At 37.4% G+C, this 20,312-nt stretch overlaps 3 protein-coding genes and 1 long non-coding RNA gene across 9 annotated transcripts in view; 2 read left to right on the top strand and 2 right to left on the bottom strand.

Moving 5' to 3' along the window:
* The first annotated feature begins 4,001 nt into the window (after positions 1-4,001).
* LOC113347112 lies at positions 4,002-6,563 on the top strand. 5 transcript variants are annotated; one of them, XR_003358746.1, is made up of 5 exons: positions 4,003-4,400; positions 4,660-4,704; positions 4,910-5,057; positions 5,753-5,845; positions 6,133-6,563. It is a non-coding gene; the product is annotated as an uncharacterized LOC113347112 (long non-coding RNA). The 5 variants fall into 5 exon arrangements; XR_003358745.1 differs by having other exon boundaries at positions 4,002-4,400; positions 4,660-5,057; XR_003358744.1 differs by having other exon boundaries at positions 4,005-4,704.
* A 1,481-nt stretch (positions 6,564-8,044) lies between these two features.
* On the bottom strand, positions 8,045-12,229 carry LOC113347114 (F-box protein At4g02760-like). The gene is made up of 12 exons (XM_026590700.1): positions 11,872-12,229; positions 11,587-11,762; positions 10,380-10,571; positions 10,190-10,300; positions 9,782-9,867; positions 9,582-9,703; positions 9,203-9,267; positions 9,010-9,082; positions 8,855-8,917; positions 8,676-8,740; positions 8,516-8,587; positions 8,045-8,415 (listed from the first exon to the last, which is right to left on the bottom strand). Exons 1-12 carry the CDS (start codon positions 12,124-12,126, stop codon positions 8,232-8,234), a joined length of 1,464 nt encoding a protein of 487 aa, XP_026446485.1. The 5' UTR covers positions 12,127-12,229; the 3' UTR covers positions 8,045-8,231.
* Positions 12,230-12,571: 342 nt separating this feature from the next.
* On the bottom strand, positions 12,572-16,544 carry LOC113353026 (thermospermine synthase ACAULIS5-like). Of its 2 annotated transcripts, none has more exons than XM_026596748.1 (10): positions 16,347-16,544; positions 15,034-15,234; positions 14,469-14,535; positions 14,282-14,376; positions 13,875-13,977; positions 13,513-13,758; positions 13,339-13,414; positions 13,171-13,229; positions 12,954-13,090; positions 12,572-12,852 (listed from the first exon to the last, which is right to left on the bottom strand). In XM_026596748.1, exons 2-10 carry the CDS (start codon positions 15,222-15,224, stop codon positions 12,765-12,767), a joined length of 1,062 nt encoding a protein of 353 aa, XP_026452533.1. In that variant the 5' UTR covers positions 15,225-15,234; positions 16,347-16,544; the 3' UTR covers positions 12,572-12,764. The 2 variants fall into 2 exon arrangements, with proteins under 2 accessions (XP_026452533.1, XP_026452532.1); XM_026596747.1 differs by having other exon boundaries at positions 15,034-15,436.
* Positions 16,545-18,326: 1,782 nt separating this feature from the next.
* The window catches only part of LOC113350725 (primary amine oxidase 2-like), a 65,343-nt gene continuing 63,357 nt past the window's right edge, over positions 18,327-20,312 (top strand). The window contains exon 1 of the mRNA XM_026594851.1: positions 18,327-18,514. Coding sequence (XP_026450636.1) covers positions 18,327-18,514 — 188 coding nt within the window. The remainder of the gene's footprint in view (positions 18,515-20,312) is intronic.

Here is a 20,312-nt window from a genome sequence, read left to right on the forward strand (position 1 = left end):
TTTTGCCGAGCCTTCTTAGGTTGTAAGGATGAGATATTAGCGGAAGAACAAGGGCGTGAAATAGGAAACTTGGACGCTTCTCGCTTGGCCTTCTTAGAGAGGCTCTTCTCAGTCCAATCACTCTCAGGCATGTTCAGGTACTCCTCCATTACGTAAGAATGGGCCTTCTACCCCACACGATTGGAGAGAAGAGCTTCCTGAGAATGTAGTTCCCGCCACTTGTTTTATCAAAAAAAAAAAAAAAAAAAAAAAAAAAAGAAGTGGAGAGAGAGGATAAGCGAGAGGACGATAAGTACCCGCGCTGCCAGAGGACCAACGGCTGGCCTAAGCACATCTAACCAATGAGGCTTGCGGTCAGAAAATGACTTTAATCATTTCTTCGGCCTTATAGGGTCAAAACCTTCGGGGAGATCCCAAGAAGTCATTAAGGGGTCTAAACGACGACCTTTGGTACCCGAGACGAGATGATGCGCGGCAGCTATGGTATCATCAAGTTTAATCCTGCCAGATGCATGAAGCTCCCGAAGGTGTTCATAAGACAAGTCGCGGGGAGGAGACGGTTCTCGTAAAAGAAAATCCAAAGCTCGGCGACACATGAAGAGTTGATATTCGTGGGAGCCTTCGATAACCGCCAAAGGATGCTCGGGAATAGGCTTCCTAAACGAAAAATTGATTCCCAGATCACCCATATGCGCCGTCTCTTTGAAGACAAAACGATCAAAACTGGCGACAATGTCCTCAATATCAGAACTTCCCCAAGGAGAAAACCTTGGGGGAGTCCCTTGGTCAAACTCAACTTGTCGTGCCTTACGGTCGGGATTATAAGACATGGCAATAAACTTACAAGCGTGGAAGGCAGGAAGGTAACCGGGCAATACATCCATCACCGAATCGAAATATGACTATTCCAAGAGTTGTGTCGAATCCAATTCCACGTCAAAAAGACGCGGTAAAATCATAGTACCGTACCCAACGACTATCATGATAAGGAAATGGCACAAAATCCTTAGCCATGTCCATATACTGAGCTATGTCGCCCTTGGGTACTTTCCCCTTACCGTGCCAAATGGCCATTCGCGGATATCCATAAGTAACTGGAACCTTCTTAACTGAGCCATCACCCTGTTCAACATCCTCCTCGCGGTGGACTGCAAGCTCATTGGGCTGAGGCACGTATGGGGAAACATGCTCCCAGGACCACACTTGCATAAAAGAGGTTGGAATGTAAGTTTCGATTTTATGGGTTGAACCTATTGTCTGGAGGTCATGGTAGAACATATCCAAATGACGATACAAACCACCTAAAAACATCGGCGCAAGCGGGAAGGAGACACCGCGAGATAACAAGACCGCCACCGGTATGAGCTCGCTCTTGATTGTATCTTGGAGATTATACTCAAACACGTCATGGAAAAGACAAAATAGGATGTAAGCAGCCAACTCGGCACGGAGGTTCGCCACTTTCCGCGTGGGATGGAGAACTTTTCTTTCTACTAACCGTGGAGCCCAATATTTAATCCATAGGGGAAAGGAAGCGCATCGGTTGGTCTTAGCAACCCACTCAGGACTTTCCTTCATGGAAGGAGTTGACGAGTCATGGATCACTTCATGAGCGCGGAAAGAACTAGAAAGCAAGCGCTCACCTGTGGGACGCGTCGAAGGAGGTTTCTTCTCCCTGGACGGTTTGGCTTTCCCCTTGGTGGCGGATGAAGGTACTTCTTTCTTACCCGCGTCAGCAGTCTTCTTTTTATCCCACCGTCTTGCTGGCATCTAGCCCTTCCTCACTAGCTCATTCCTAGAGGCCTCCTTATAGTCCAACAAATAAGTCCACAACACTCTGTCCTCATCAGTCAACGCCCCATAAATGGACGTCTCGTCATATTAATGACTACCATGGATAGGTAACCATGTGAGGGCGAATTCATCCTCCAAAACTATGGTTGCCTCCCCCCACGTAGTAAAGAGAGTGTGAACAGGAGGAACCCAACGACAAAGGAGTCGCGTTACGTCACGCTTACACCTCTTCACTTCCCGCTTAAGAGATGATTTTATGGATTCATCAATACCTGCTTTACAAAGGATCGCCGCGTGATCAGGATTAGAGCGAATATAAGATGTCCAATGCGGCCATATCAGATGGGTTTTAGATGTAAAACGAATATCAATGGCAGGGAGATCATAGTCACCACGGTGAATGACCACTCACAGAACCTTCTTGAAAAAAGCTTCCATGGTATCCGATTCGGGTCGCATGAGCCATCCGAAAGTAGGCGGATAAGGCAATACATGAGGGTTTAAAAGACGGGGAATAAGGGCATCATCAAGATGAATAACACGCTTACCCCCGCGGAGCCCCCTCAACTTTAGTGCGCGTTTCAAATCAGAGCCGCTGGTGAACTCCGCAATCGTATACGACTGACCATCTACTGGAGGAAGTAGGAGAATCTCGTCCTGCTCTGTGTGTTCATTGTTCCTTCGCAATCGCAGGTTTCTTCGGAACCCGCGCTCATTGTTCCTTCGGACTCGTCAGATTCCTCAGAAGAATTGCTACTGGTGGAGCTACTAGACATGGCGCGTGTATAGGTGTTTAGAATGAAGGGAAGAGAAAAGCTGTAAAGGGGAGAAGATAAGAGGAGAACAAATCAATGGACCTATGTATAGGGGTCTCAAAGCTTGGATGTGGAGGTTATGAAGTGGGAATAGTAACCGGCAGAAACTGAAAAAGAAGAGGAAGACTTGCACGATGTGGAAGAGCAAGCGCCGCCCGGGATCGTGGAGTCGACAAAAGGGGAGAAAATTCTCATCCCTAGTTCCCAAGCAAAAATGAGGGGGATGCTCGAGAAAATTCTATGACTACTGGGTTGTTTTACAATTAACCCAATAGTCAGGGGACTAACGTCGATACATGAAAAATAATATTCCTTAGCAGGTTTGGGGTGCCCCCAAGAGAAGAGGAAGGTCTAGCATGAGACATGGGGACTTGGAGCCTATGCCCAAGTTCAATGAGAAAATAGCCATGAGATAAAAGGACAAGGAAGGGATTAATGAATAAGGAGGAGGTTATATTAAGGAAGGAATGACATTAAAGGTAATTAAAGAGGTTTAGGACATGTGTCATGATGTCATAAAATGAGAGGTTTTTGGAAAGTCTATATAAGGAAGGACAAGGTACAATAAAAAGGAAACTCTCTCTCTTACTATTCCTAGAAAGCTGAGATCACTTGGTGCAACTAAGACGGGTAGGACCAGGATTAAAATCACCCCTCAACAACGTACATATTCCCAAAATAGTTTCAAAGTAAAATTCGCTACCGTTTATATTCTATTAAGAGAAATGTCTCCCAAAATATGAGATAATGTGAATTTAAGTGCGAGGGTATTCTTCCTCATGTTTAATTCAGAACAAAATCTACTAAAATATTTCACATTATTTTCAAATATCTCCGCCCTTCGGTCCAAGGCACCATCAATAAGAGGTGCGGATTGGGCACATAGGTTTTAATGGGGTGCACGAAGCTGGATTCATTATCTTTTACTTGTCCCGGAGATTATCGATATTTTACATGAGAAAAGAGAATTTACGGAGTCCTCTATATAAGAAAGCTAGCTACTAAACAGGATGGAAAAAAGTAGCCATAAGTTAAAACTTGCCCAGAGTTTACCAATTTGCTGTCCACTTTCTCCTGAACCAATTTGTGCCTTATGTACTTACTCACATGGAGGCAAACACTAATTAATTTATTAGAATGCCCCCGAGTTTACAACAAAGTACTCTTAACTTGGGCAACATTCATCGGATGGACATTAAAAGAGATGCTCCATACCAACAACATCTTATCAAGAGTATAAAACACCGTTTGGCTAACTTAGCCTGTGTAAGTGGCGGTCAGGATTCGTTGTCTATGGAGACAAATGTACGATTGTGGTTGATCTTGGGTGAGATTACTGGTATACCCGTTTGAATTATTAGGGGCTTCCTTAGCGAAACGTAACTTCTTCCCTGCTCATTTTCCCTTGGCAGATCAACCAATTCACCTCCGTAGATCTGATAAGTCAAATTGGTTGTTATTAGAGAAAAAACAATAAAAAGGCGAATATTTTTGGTGAATTTTTTTTTTGTTAGTTCTGAAACGGTGAAACCCTTCCCACTCGAGCACTGAAGAAAGAAATCAAGTCTCTCAAACCCACATAATATCTTGATTCCGTTTTATCTTCCTCTTCATATCTCTTGTTTTTCCTCTCTCGATTGAAGTTGGACAGGGTTTTAGGGTTAGTGCGAAACTAACACCAAATCATCCACTGGAAAGATAATTAAGAAATATTGTTATTTGGTGTGAATTGGTAGAAGAAATGATTTCTGGTTCCGATTGATTACATACATATTTTGTACTTTATCACAAGTAAGAAAAAAATTGTTTATGTGGAGGTTTTATTCATTCTAGGGTTTGTTAGTTCTCTGATTCTGTATTTGGGGACAATACTAGGTTTTATTATTTGAATGGTTCAGTTCTCTATGAAATGTTTGTAGGAAGGGCTGAGAGATGAAACATCTCACTTTCTTCATACTATGGTTATTTATGAAATACTTATTTCTTCATTTTTCTGATAAATTTAATTTGGAGTTGTATTAGATAAATTTAATTTGGAGTTGAATTACAGGAAAATAAAAAGATCATAGAATAGCAAACATCCCTTAATTCTGAAGTAAGTATTTGTATAGTATGTTTTAAACTGGATTATGTACATCATAAGTGCAGTTGTGAATCAAATACAAAGTGATACCGATTTATGGACAAATATGCAATGAAATTTCAAACAATGGCATTACTTACTGTAATATACTTGAGTCAGTACCTTTGGATTTACACGAATTAATTTGGTTCATATTTCTTTTCTTTTGATCTGCTAGATCCATTTCCAGTTGGTTTTGGGGTTGTCGGTGGAGTTATAAGCATTTATTTTTTGGTTTCTATATTATACATTGAACTCCAAATATCTGATGCAGTGGAACTCTAGACATTTGATGCAGTGGAAAGACAGAAACAGATCGAGATATGGTGAGTTGATCTCGGTTCCTTCAATACATTTTAATTTGAATAAGATCGAGTATTTACCATTTTTTTTGAAAAATCCATTGCTTCCGCCCTTCTTCCATTTTAACTCTTTACCTTGCGTATTAATATTTTGTTTATTGGGTGATTATTAAGTACGAAATTCCTCTGGTGCACAGTGTTTGAAACAAGTGTAGTAATAAATTTTCAAAAGGGGGTTTACCTTATTAAGTATTTTATTTATTGGGTGATTATTAAGTACAAAGTTCCTATGGTGCGCAATGTTTGAAACAAGTGTAATAATAATTTTTCAAAAGGGGGTAACAACATTCTTCATCGTAGTCTATTGGAGTCTACCTTTAAGAAAAAAGTACTATATTGGAGTATGGAACAAACTGCGGTTGTCGTTTCTGACTCGATTCGTCGTCTTTTTAATCCCACTCAATAACTTGCCGCTCATCTTAGCCTTGATCACCCATACCATTCTTCCTTTTTATGTTGCACCTTCATTGGAGGTTACATCTCACAGCCAAGTCATACTTTATGCCTTGAAAGTTTAAACATTTTATATCACATTGAATTGAATTCATTTGGTTGTTTTTGTTATTGTCTCATCTGCCCGCCAATAGCATGTGTAGCAGCCTCTGGCAAATTTAACCATTTCTCTCCATGTAAATATGTAATTGGTTTTGTGATGCAAGGTAAGCAATGACGAAATAGTTCCACTTTCAGAATAGCGCTTCTGTTGCCCCTTCAATCGGATGGGAGTCTCATCATCATCAATAAACTAAATGGTCAGTCTTATTGTCCATTTCCTCCTTTATATGAAACGTAAAATCCCAATTTTAGTTGTTGCATTTGAATTATAGAATCCAACTTACGTTATGTAACGAGACAGATCAAATTATTAATATTGTGTTATACACAATCGATATAGATATGATAAGATGTAATTTTTAGTCACCTTATTGTTGATGTTTCAAGGATGTTTTAAAGTAATGAAAGCCATGTCCATGAATTAGATGAAGATATTTTGTTGTTTTTACACATTCTAGACTGATACCTTTTTGAACAACTACAGCGACCGGCAACATTTCTTAAGGACCTGTTTGAGTCGCAGTTTATAAAGGAAATATTTTGGTTTAACTACTGTTGGTAAATGTTATTTTTCTCAACTATGGGAATGTGGATGGAAGAAGCTACAAATGCTGTCGGTTAAACTATTTGCAGTTGTATTCCCAAGATTAACTGTACAAATTTGTAAATCTAATTTCAATTGTAGATGCTTAAAGTTTTGAGGTATCGGTTCTTGATCGTTGTATTTGCCAACCCCTGAAGGAACCATACCTAAAAATACTTAACTGAAGTTTCTGAAGCAGTTAGGGGACAATAGTTGGGTGGGGAATTTGTGAGTTTAGGTCGCCATATAATTCATATCCACTGTAGTATGAAAAACTTGAGAGTATATATCAATTATTTGATTAATTTTTATGTAGTTTGGTATTGTTTTTAGTTCATTTACATTTTATAAAAATGGAATTATTCATGTGCTGCTCCTATTTCTTAGTTGTTACTGCTTTGGCCGCAAACCAAACTATTTTGGAGCTGCTTAAAGCGACCTAAAATCTGGAGCAATTGACGTGGTAATGAAGTGTTAGTCGACATTTAGGATCTGGAAATTCTGGAAACTTCAGTTTCCCAACCGTAATAACGTCACTGATTGTTATGTAGTGATCAAAGTCCATGGGCATGGAGAATGATGCAAGTTGGAAGAGGCTGCACCTGATTCAAGGTTTATTGATTTTAGTAATTGGAATAATTCGGAGTATTGAATTTCATGATTTTTTTCTTTAATCCGCGTCAAGAAATTTGATTAATTTCATTAGGAAGTACAGGTCTAACTTCATACAATAGCAGTAAGCCATTTTAATGAATGCCTGGGTAAATATATAATGACACTGTTGACTTAGTATCTACTTAGGTTTCATACTTCGAATCCATATCATTTACATGCAGTATGTAGCAATAAAAATTACATAGTTTTGTTCTTTTTCCTATTGAACTTTCAAGCTTTAGTTACTGACTTTGAGTGGGAAACATATTTGGGTTTCACATATATGTTTTTTTTTAGGTAGCGAACGACATTATACTAGCAATAATTGAGCAAATCAAGATATATGGTTCTTCGAAGTTATCAGTTACATTTTTGGAGGGTTCATTGTAAAGAGAAAACTGGATTCAGTTGTATATTTGTAGAATGTTTGTTCCAAATATGCGCAACTTTTGAAATTATATGCAACCTTGGTTGGGTTTGGTGCTGCTTCGTTTGAATTTGTTGTCAAAATGTAAGGTATGACGTCACTGAATAGTTATTCCTTGACGTCACTAAATTTCCCGCAGTGACATAAAAATCCCATGTCCTTCCCTCAATTCCTCTATTTTTTTTTCGCAGTTTGATTGTACCGGTTACTTACAAAATTTTGATTGCAACAGGAATATTTACCGTTGGATATCGTTGGGCATCAAAAAAACACCGTTGGGTGTTTTTTCCACACAACCATAAATATCCAACAACATTTACTTCAATTAATCAATCGGACATTACCAAACATGTAAATACGTGTGTGTTTCAGCCAATGATTCTACCAACCAGACTATTGGATTTCTGTTGTAATGTATCTGCTTGGAAAGGTGCCATAGATAATTACTGATCGGGCCGTGCCATCATGGCGTGGGTTAAACAGTAATACTAATATAAAGAAAAGAGGGATTTTTGATAGGAGATTCCCTAAATTACTTAGTTGTTCCCATTTTTTTTTTTTTACGTATTTTACCATTGTTTTAAAAACAGATCAAATTTTTTAAAAACTTAATATCTTTCAAAATATACAACGAATTTTTTTAAAATTTATATATTTGAAAAGCTCTTTCAATTATCTACGTAACGAGTACAAATAAGAATAATAAATTTTTGTTTTAGGAAAAGAATTTCATGGCTTTCAAATTTAGTATCATTAGATGAATAAAAATTCAAACATGTGCATCTCACATATGTCCTTACTAGTATATATAAGCAACTGTGCAAAAAAAAAAAAAAAATCTAACTAATAGGAAAAAAGAGGAAATTTAAATAGACCCATTGGGGCCAGCAGGTTGTAACTACAGTCCATGGCATTTCAACTAAGCACCGAGAAAGTCAACCTCATCTGAGCTTGCATAAAGGTAATTGCCCTGATCGCTATTGTAACTACTCTCGGACGAAAGCATAGACAATGAACTCTCCGATGTAGCACCAGTTCTCTCCAAATCCAAGTTGGCATCACTGTTCACCTCACTTTCGCTTATTTGTTCAGTATCCATGAAGCTACATAGGGAACATAAAAGTGGATGCAGTGGTTATCATAACTTCCAAGTTATCATACAAAGGTTTCACAGAATCACAAAAGAATTTACACGAAACGAACCTCCCTTCTGGGGGAAAATCAGCTACTAAACAGAGTCCAGGCCTTTCTTCCATGACCAGCTTAACAGGAATACTGCAGGATTTTTGACAAACTAAATTGGAAAAGAACAAAAGGCAAAAAGATTAAACTTAACATCAATCTCAAAGGAATACTCATATACCTAGGGCTATAACACCTGTCGTACCAATCATGGTCTGATGCTAACCCTTCCTTGTTGGATATGTCCTATTTGGAGTCCAGTGTCAGAAAGCTCAACTAGAAAACTAGAAATTCTGAATTCTAATATCAATGTTGTAAAGGATAAGGTTAGCAAAGAGATCTCTTCTAAGTTCTACCCACAAGATGCTTAAGGAATTTAAAGCCCCCTGAAAGTACTGCCGTTAAAAGTCGACCCACTTCCACCTGCAAAAAAGACATCACGTTATGACACATGACAGGAAGTAGTAATTCTATTCATACTAAAAATTTCAGAAGACATGGATGATAGCTCTCACTTCTTTAAGATGCATGCACTCACGTAAGATCAAACTTTCCAGTTGATGTCCGCTAGTGCCAGAGCCAAGGTTCCTATGAAATAAAGAAAATGAACTGAGTACCAGCAACTCAGAGGAAAATATCCGAGTAAGTGATTCATATACATGCGCAATGTAAACATAAGAAATCTAAAAGGTGTATAACAATAGAAACCTCAAAAAGGTTCCAGTGATTGAATAAGATGCTGAAAGATCAACGAACTTCAGCTTCCGGAACCCCTAACAGAAAGATGGTTCATTCCAAGAAAAAAAAGAAGAGGGCAACATTACATCAGCAGGCTATTTCAAATACTTGAAAACAATGAACCCACATTTAAGCTCCAGTTGCAAGAAAGAAAACAACATATTGTGTATCCAATATGTCAATGGTTAATTATCGACTTTGTTGGTTGGTCAACATTTTAGCCTAAAGCATGTTCGTTGGTAATGTAATTCAATTCATAATATAATTTGAAGAGTAAAAAACAACACGCAAGATATCAATTTGAACTTGTCGTTACGAACCAGTTCACTCTTGACATCAAAATACCTACCTTCATGAGTATACGGATTTTGTAATCTTGCAGGATGAATCCTCTGAGGGCCAAGGAGGTCAAACGAGGACAGCCATTTATGAAACCGACACAAGTTGTTGACTTCAAACTGTCATCTCTTCCTGATAAAAAAAATGTCTTAAGAAGTAAGTGGGAATTAGTTGCAATGCAGGAAATCCAGGAAAATGAAGGCAATATACCTGTTTTATAAGATTCGATGAGTAGACACTCTAAGTTAGGACAATTTGTGCTCACAGATTCCAATGTTTGCTTAAGTTCAGTAACACTGTTCACAAGAAAAGAGGTTAAGGGATTAAACCTTTATGTCACATACTCACTACAAGAAATTCAAGACACATGAGCACATCAAGACAACCAAGACTATGTTCTTGTTGTGATGATACACATGCTAAGCATGGATGAAAAGCAAAACCAACACATGAAAGAGGAAAAAGATAGAAGCATGAACCTGCAGTACGTAACCTATTCTGATCATTTAACCATGGCCACGTTCAGTGCACAAAAAAAGAAAAACGCACAGTTCCTAAGGAGGAAAACACTCTACCAAAGAACATGAGATGAAAACCAAAAGTATCAAGAAGACTTACAGGCCAACAATTTCGAAATCCGTAAGTGCTTGGCAAACTGATAAAGCCACGCGAAGTGTGGTATTGTCCATTTTATCAATATTGTAGAGGTGCAACTTCTTCAATAAAGCCCTTCCATCACAGCAAACCAAATGTTAAAAATAGATTTGTTTCCCTTGAAAGCTAGAGGTTCTCGTTTATTGATCCATACCCGGAAGCCCCACCATCCAAGCTTAAAGATGTTAAGCAGGACCTAGATAGGATGTATGAGTCTTTTCCCTGACAAGATCTCTTATTGTTCCGTGATAAACCAGCATCAACAGAACTATCGATACCATAGACCATTGGACCAGAATGCCCTGATAATGTTGTAGGAGATGTCAATACACCAAGTTTAAGTGACCTGAAAATTAGAATACGATAAGAAACAAAACTCAGTAAGAAGTGTGGACAAAGGAATCCACTGATATCCAATGTAATATCACATAGCTTGGGGAATAAGAAATTAAAACATGATAAGAAGTAAAGCGACAGGTGAAAAGATAAAATGATTAGGAAATCCAAACTATATTATGTAATGATCAAAAGCTAGACATAAATTTCATGGTACCCCTTCTAATCTGTATTACATTTCATTGTGCTCTTTATAAGCTCCAGACAGCTTCGGTGTGTATCATTCCATTTAGATTCCAAATTTTGACAACCAACACACTTCGTGTAGTAAAACACCTATTACACACAGTGAAAACCTAAAGCACATCTTACTACGATGACTTGTTTCCAGTTACGGGGATGTTACTTACAAGCAATCAATACCTTCTGTTTATTCGTGTTATTTGTTTTTGATTTTCTAGAGAAGTATATAAATGCCCTCTGGTTGGCCTCTTCTAGGAGTATTTAATCTTTTTAAACCCAGAAATCAACTCCAAGTTTATCTACTGATAACACAAACTCCTAATATCCACCGTCATCTATGGCATACCCAACTAGTAAATTCATTCTATAATCCCTCCATCATATCCAATATCTAATTTATTTTTATCAAATGAGCAGAGATGTTCTGTATTAGGCGGATAATCATTTCATGAATATCTATATCATTTTATATAAGGTGCTCTTGATGATCTTCAATACTTCCTAGGTCTTCCCAAACCTACTAGTACTGTCCGATTTATCTAGGCGCTTAAGTATACCATAACGTGTAATGAACCACAAGTTTTAACTGCAGCACTTACAGAAGCAACAGCCAGGAAATGTAAGCAAAGACGCATGATGATTATGTGTAGACACAGCACCTATATCATATTACATCACCGCCCATCCACTAATGAATTAAAGTACTGGCAGGTCCTGCAGACATGACCTCCTAACAGAACAAATAAACAAAATTAGAATACTATGTGTGGAAGGATTCTCACCGGAGCCTCTTCCCTGCTCGATGAATCATTGTGGCAACAACCGCGTTATTAACCCTTGGTACTACTGTAGTTAAATCAATATCAGCATAACACAAGGGGTTCATAGCACACTTATTAAACATCCAACAAGTAGCTGCTGCTGAACAAAGGCTTTTCGTATCAAGCATAGCAAAAACCTTCACATCAATAAAACCCCATAACACAATTAGGTAGGTAAGTATCAAAAGCAAGAGAAACTGTTAAGAAAATGAAAATGAAAAAATTGAACTGAACCTACATACATACTTTAATGGTGAGATCATGAGAAAGAGCCCAACAAACAGAATTATGTTTACTGAATCTATAACGTTGAGCTCGTTTCCCAACTTCCAGAAGAATAGAACCCATATTAAGTGTATTTTCGATTAATTGATCTTGATCAGATTCGGATACCCTAGATTCAAGTAAACGTTCAAGAGAAAGCTCGATTGAAGCAGCAACTGATGTATTATAATTATCTAAAGAGGATAACCCTAGAAATTTTTCTAAGAGATTATCCATTTTCGAAGAAGAAGAAGAAACCCTACAAATTTGAGGTTCTGTGAAGGAGTATCGTACAAAGTTGCTGAGTGGACTGTGGAGACCACGGACAAGAAAATGCTTCTAGAGAGAGATTTTTATTCTGGAACCAAATGCAAATTTTTTACTTTTACTTTTTATCTGGTCGGGTCCCGGAACCGATAGTCCTACTTCATGTCTCTCATCTCTGGCCAAAAATAGTTGCATAGGAAACAGAAGAAAGTGATATGTTTAATTCATTTGATATACTAGTATAGAGAGTTATCACTTTGTTGGAAGAGTCAGCATTCTGCTGCTAAGGAATGTTTATGATCCAAAGTATTGGCCAAATTGCACCTGGATTGAACCAAGGTCTCTTTTCTTTATATCAACGTTCCGTAATGTTTTTGATATTCTAGATGACCATAATTTGATGAAAACTTCAGTGTATTAGTACGAAAATGTTCATTCATATAAATTGCACTAGGCACCAGTTTACTTCCTCCCAACGAAACAAAGAAAGTAAAACCAACAAAATATGATTAACTCAAAAAAAAAAAAAAAAGTACTACTACTAGATATCTTAGGCCTTTCTTCTTTTACGGTTCTTCTAGCCGATTGAAGTCATCCATCCATCATTTTTAAGTGCTGTGAGTTTTGTGTGCAGTTCCGTAGCCATAGATAAACCTTGCTGTTCCTTCTGTGTATACTTGAGTTTCCTTGGCAAGTCTTGAGGGAAAAAGAGACGTATCAAATCTCAGTTAATAGGGTTAAGAATGCTTGCTTTAAGTTTAAACATTATGGATTAATGAAGGAAAAAAAACACTCACGAGTTTCTAACGGCTTTGCTTAGGATGGAAGCTGAGGTAAAAGTCTTTCCATCCAGGTATTTGTTTTCTCCAGTCATTCTCTGTTTCATTCTAATGTCTAGTTCTTCTGCATCAGCCGTGAATGGAGTATCTGATGCCTGCAGCGGTAGAGAATTCTTTTGAGCTCCATGACATAACTTATTGAATTCACTAAGAGAGAAATAGAAAGAACGATTACCATGACCCATCCCCAAGTATCAGCATACGAAGGAATATGAGCTGAATAAGGAACAACATCTGCAGACAAACGCAATTTGGTTTACCCAAAAAAAAAAAAAAAGAAGCTTACTGAGGAACCTCGCACTTGCTTTATACAAGAAAGAAAATGAGAGTTTTGAATACTAACATTTGAAAACTTGTCTAAGAGTGTTGTAAATGCATGAGAAAACCTCTGTATGACTGAAAATTCCTGCTGGTCCCGCCTGCAACAGTGAAACAAAACTTGTTGAGAACTGTTAGAATCTCGCATGAACAATTGGATTTAGTGAACCACAAGGAATGTACTGGTAGACTGATTTACCTGAGTGACAAAAATGCCACCTTCATTTAGTCTAGTCTTGACAATGGACTCATAAAAGGACTTTGTGTAGAGTTGGTAACATGGGCCTCCTTCAATTGGGTCAGCCAAGTCCCCTATTATCACATCAAAACCATCTTGTCTACTCTCAAGCTCTGCCCTAGCATCATTTATTATGAGTTCAAGTCTTAAATCAGAGAAAGCTTCTTTGTTTGCAACCAAATGTGATTTGCAAAATTCAACAACTTCCTGTTAAAGAATGGAACATCATTCATTAGAAACCAAATTAGTATAATTCTCTACTACATCCTGTTAGTAACAAAATCAAATGAGATGAAGTTGTAACTTTTTAGGGTTCCTATTACCTCATCAATGTCGCACATAATAACTTTGCCTACATTTTTGTGTCTTAAGATTTCTCTTGCAGTAGAACCTTCTCCACCTCCCATGATGAAAATGGTCTTTGGACTAAAAAAACATAAAAAATAGATGTTTGAAGGCTTTATACTAAATGCTGTCATTAACTAGTGAAAGTAAATACGAGCATATGAAATTCCCACTGTTATGATAAAAGTAGACATTTTAACATCCACGACCTCGTAAAATTGGATTTGATTGTAAGTTCCTTGCATTTTGGTTCAAGACTTTTAAATGTCAAACGTGGACTTTCTTAGACAAGGGTTGATAGCTTAGGTGTTTGTCAACTATTCTTTTGTACCATAAAAAAAATCACCAAAATAAAGTGAACTAAAAAGAAGATCAAGAAATGTACTTTGAATGTTGTAGAAGAGGTGGATGAACAAGAGATTCATGGTAAATGAACTCATCAATCTCTGCACTTTGAAGCTTCCCATCAATAACCAATGCCTACAGTAAGATGTATACAAACAGATATAAGTGAAATATTCTTAGAAACAAAAGGTAAATAAGAAGATAACTATGATATGTCACAAACAAACCTTTCCGAAGGGTTTTGTGTCCAATAAAGCAATATCTTGATACTGACTAGCTCCTGTGTGTAAAATACTGCACCGAAAAATCAAAACTTTTGAACCCCACAAAATATAATACTCAAAACAAAGCCTAGTAGAAAGAAGTTTTAAAAAGTAAGCCTTATTGTCTAGCTTTTACATTACCAAGATTATAAGAAAATCGAAGCTCCTTTTAGTTTCGGGTATGGTTAGAACTTCCATCGAAGTTAAAATCGAGAAGTGTCTTTATTTACTTTTGTACTTCGTTACAGCAAAGTTAACCCCGACTAAACCATGAGGCTCAGCGGAGATACCAGATAGGGACAGCATAAGTTAGCTCGAATGACTATGAGGGTTATTCGAAGCGGTGGCCTATTGACCTATTGGGATCAAACCCAGGGTAGAATGACTATCCCCAACTATGCTAGGTAAGATAATGAATATATGATATAAGCAGATATAACAAATACCAAGTAGGAACAAAATAAGAAACAACATCTTTCACTTAACTTTTGTATGACAGATAGATGAGATGATGCGTGTATATATATACCTGTTGAGTGCAAAACACCATCTCAAGTCTTGCTCAATCTCTTCTTCATACCAACAGCTTTTTCTATGACCATTATTATTGGCACTATGAGCAACTCCATTACCATTGCTCCCGTGATGAACTCCATTGCCATTGCCATTGCCATTGCCAATACCATTTCCGTTACCATTGCCATTAGAAATATCACCCATTTTTTAGTAGCTATGTTCGAGATAGAATGTGAATAGCAGAGAAGAGGCGAAAATTGGAGGAGTTAGAAAGTGTGATTTGTGAATGAAGTAATGGAGATGGAAGGGATTCATATATATAATAAATCATGCTCAAGGTTGAGGCCTTGAGAGTGGCAGGCTGGTTGGCATGTCATGGCATGGCAGAGTAATCGAAGTGTAATGTGATAATTCAGCTTTGGATTATAGAGAGAGAAAGAGAGAATACAATTATTTGAGTTTTGAAGCTAGTGGGAATAGAAATTGAGTACAGTAATGAATGCAAAATTGAAGAAGAACATGGATTTTAGCAACACTACTCTAATAAAATTAAGCTAAAAAGTGAATGTAAAGAGAGAGAAGAGTGTGGTTTCTAAGGTTGATTCTGTCGCGTGGGAGTTCTGGTATGGACATAGTAGTTATCATATCCTCTACATGCATATCATTGTTGCTTCCAAGTTTTTAACACATTATACTACTGAATCATATAGTGTACAGCTAGCTAGCTAGAAAGAGATGTTTTTGCTCACGATGATTTGGAAGCTGAACCACATTGCACTAGTGTAATTGTGTCTATCTACAAACTAATAGTGTTAATCCAATTTGTTGTCCAGACTTATGCCTAATAAGAGTGAGTACTCGATCAACTTTAAAATGCTATCTGTATGGACCCTATTTAGCCTGCCGGTGTCAGAAATTGTGTGGACATGAGGCTGCCTGCAGCCTCTTATACCACTAGCAATTAGCATAAAAATTTCTACACAAACTAAATGCATCTTATTCTTAAGAAAAAGGCTTCATTTAACAAACTGTTGCACACCCAAAGAAACATTAGCAGCTAATTTTAGCCCTTTAATCCAATTTCACCATTGTAACCTTTTCATATCCTTTCATCCATGCCTATCTATTGTGCTCGAAGCCGTTCCTATTCAGTTCAGAAGGACCATAGCTATTTGAGAAGGACCAATTCTAGTCATATGAAATGTGAATATGTATGTCAGCAGTCAGTATGCGGGCTTGTACAGTTATGAACTTCTAAGGATATATAGAATTAGAAATCTAGACAAAAACGACAAGAAGAGATAAAAGAGAAAGAAAGACAAATACCGGGGTTAGATTTCATTTCCTGTCTTTCTTGGTTACAGAGAGGGGGCGTGCCTTGAGTATCGTCAAAACTTCATCATGATTCATATATACTCTCCTCTCTCTATCATTCTAAATGGCGTGCAGTGGCAGGCACACTCCCGCATCATCTTCAGCATCATAATAATCACTCGAATATATCTCTTCCAACAAAGATTTCATTCCCCCCGCCTTTAAAACCCTAGAATACTAATCACTCCTTAACTTTTACCACGTATATTCATGATGCATCTTTTCATTTGTGTCTAGTCGTCATCATCTTCCAACACACCTAACCATCTCGATAGACAGTAGACACATGTCAAACAAGTGTGGCCCACTTTGAGTTATGCAACTTATCAAAAAAAAAACCACTTTGAGTTATGCAGTGCAGCCCTCGTATGATGAGACTTATGTACCCTACTTCATTTTTCAGTAGGACCATCATGTGGCTTGAGCTGTTTGTGATGTAAATGGTGCATCAGCATATGGGTGATCTGCTGTGATGGTGGTACCTTTGAAAATGGATAGGAGATAACTGGTGTGGAAATGCATGATTGCTAAAGGCGGTACCAAAATTAGCAGCTGGACATCGTTTGAGTGATCCGACGATCAGGGCCAGGTCTAGCTTTTTATATATCGGGCTTTTCCCTGGTTAATACCATATGACCTAAATGGTAGGTCCCACTTTGATTCATCCTATCTCAATGGTCGAGTCATTGAAAGATAATTCTTTGATTCTCAGACAGGATCAATCTCGGTAGAATGTGTTGTCAATGTAGAATCAGGTGTTAGTCAATTACTAAAGATTTACCAATTTTGCTCTCGCTATGGAATGGGCGTACATGGAAAACTGATGGGAAACTAACCCAGATTTATGGGTCTGCCCATTGCGGCGGAACAAGAGCCGTGTGTTTTATCTTGGACTGTGAGACTGGAACCGCGGAAAAGAAAACCGCGTTGTAAAAGTTAAGCCGCCTAACAGATATATTTGAATAATGTCTAAATCCATCGGCTTTCCTTGAATTCTATAAACATTTAATTGTCATTTATTTCAATCACACATTCTCTACACAAACCCACGTCATCTTTAATCTATCAGAAAATTTCTTAAAACCATATTTGTATCTAAAATGGCAAGCAGTTCGCAACCATCACAACCAAGACCACTAGAGTTCGTAGTGTCAAGTTCACGATGGATGAAGTTCCCCCGTAAATATCAACAATGGTGCACCTGGATAACAAGGCTCTGAGGATCGGGCGACCAAACTGAGTTGACTCAGTTGATTTTTTATAATGTTTTCTTTCATTATTCTTAAGATTTTCTCGTGATTTAATCGTTATAGTATCTCTATTTGAAGATCTTTTTCTTCTTTATGATTCCAGAATAACTTTTGGATTGTTTAAAATCTGAAAATCTTTTATTTTTGGTTATATTAGATTTTGAAAGTTATGACTGAATAACAAACTTATTCTCCTAATGTGCTTGCAGATGGAGATATCCCAGTTGATGTTTACCATGTATACAGTTGTGATTCAAGCGTTTGCAAAAGTTGTCTCGCCGCTTTTTGAAGTTACTGGGTTCCTTCAGTTTGCCATCTTGGTTTCCTGGAAAAGTTTCTCTGCTGATTTGCATCAAAGACTCGGTGGATTGAAGGTTTTCGCGTCTCTGTGAAATTGAAATTTCAAAAAGTCCGTTACAAGATTTTTCTGTTAATTACTCTCGTTATTATCGATAGTCTTCTCAACGACTTTCCTTTCTCTACTGAAGAAAATTTTCATCTAGAAGGAAACATTCAGTAAAGAATTTTCTCTCAAATGTGGGATACTAGGAATAATATCAATCAAGATTCAATGCTCTCTCTGAATTTGCTAGGGTTATAGTTCTATAAAAGTGGCATTTCTCATAGTCTTCTTCATCTCAAGAATCCTTATTCAGTTAATATTAAACCAGTTCTTTATCAAATGACAGAAGACAATGCTAATGATCTTGGTGATGTAGATGAGGTTGTTTATCATCAATCTGGTAATGTTGATGAGCAAAATGAAATTGAAGAGGAGTTTAGTCTTGTTGGGAAAATCTTTATTGAAGGAAAAGGGTTAGAAGACTGTGGAAAAGTTTTTGGGATTCACTTGGGATTTTATTCCAGCAGGTGATGTTAAGGTGTTTGAATTGGAAAATAATATCATGGAGTTTAAATTCAAGAATAGAGATACCCAGGAAAAAGTTTTTAATACTCGTCCATGGAGTATTAATGGGCATCTTGTTAATCTTCGATATTACAATTCTGAGATTATCTATCAAGAACTAGAGTGGAGTAAGCAATGTTTTTGGGTTCAAGTTAAGAAAATACTTCCAGAGCATATGAATGTGAAGTCCATCACTAAAATTGGAAGCATTATGGGTGAACTTCTAGCTATTTAACCTGATGATGGTATTCCAATTGGAGGTGATCCTGTTAAGGTGTGTGTTCAAGTTGATATTAATTTTTCTTTGAGAAGGGGTGTTATGGAAATTACTAATTCAAAATCCACTAGGTGAATTAAGTTTTTTTTTTATGAGAAACAACCATACAAGATATGTCATAACTGCTACATTATTAATCATACAAAATGAGCTTGTAAGGCTGCTGCAGACTACTTAGGTAAGGCTCATGATAAACCTCATTATTTTGGTGAACTTAAGATAGGAGAAAGGAAGCAAATTGTGATTACTGGGGATGGAGATCAAGTTCCTAATTTCTCAAAAAATGAATGAAAATAAGGGATCTGTATTTTTCCCTCCAAGGATGTCTATGTTGTAAGCTCCAGTTTTGTTTGTGAATGAATGGTGTAGCTAAAGGAGAAAGGCTAGGGAAGAGGCAGAAAAATGATTGTCCAAAGACTCATGTTTTGGAACATGTTGATAATAGTAATGGCAAACTGATGAACACACGTGCAACACACATGGTCACAACAAGGGATATCCAAAATGGCAGCACTAAGGAGACTGAGGTAATTTCTATAAACCATACAATTTATTTGATTTTAGGCGTATAACTAACAAAATGAAGATTTTATCTTAGAATGCGCAAGGTACTGCAAAGAAGTTTACAAAAGATCAGTTTCAAAAATTGGTTAAAACTCAAAATCCTGATTTTAGTTTTCTTTGTGAAACTAAAATTGATGAGGAAAGAATGATCTCAGTTGCTCAATCTGTTCATTATCCTAATTATGCCTGCATCGGTAGAGTAAGATATGTTGGTGACCTTGTTCTCATATGGAAGGTGAAAAAGCGGGGGTCTAACAACCACACCCAATATTTCGCTTAGCAATCTGTATTGACAAACTCCAATATACTTTTAAGAGAATCAACTAGACAATCAGACTCAATCTTTAGAAAAGTATATCAAAGAGTAATTTCTCAATTCAATCCGTAATCAAACAAATAGGAATTTTGCGAGCCCGATTGAATAAGAGAAATAACTTGGACGGTATCACAAACCAATATCCAAGTGTCAATCAATTCAATCAACAACCCAAAGGCCGGATTCAAGAACTGATTGAACTTAACGCACAACCTGTGATATTTCAATTATATAAACAAATATAATGCGGAAAAGAAATAACACGGACACCAGATTTTTTTTTAACGAGGAAACCACAAATACAAAAAAACCCCGAGACCTAGTCCAGCTTTGAACACCACACGGTATTAAGATGCTACAGACACTATCCTACTACCAATGAACTTTGGAATGAAAAGTAGTTGAGCCATAATCAATCTCACATTGATCAAGGTATATTTGCGCTCCTTACGTCTCTGAATCCCAACATGATTCTACGCACTTGATTCCCTTAGCTGATCTCACCCAAAACTAAGAGTTTCTACGACCCAAAGTCAAAGACTTGATAAAAAAATTGTCTCACGCAGAAAAGTATATTGAGATAGATAAATCTGTCTCCCACATA

The sequence above is a fragment of the Papaver somniferum genome, chromosome 2, assembly GCF_003573695.1.
Source record: "Papaver somniferum cultivar HN1 chromosome 2, ASM357369v1, whole genome shotgun sequence".
NCBI classification, from domain to species: domain Eukaryota; kingdom Viridiplantae; phylum Streptophyta; class Magnoliopsida; order Ranunculales; family Papaveraceae; genus Papaver; species Papaver somniferum.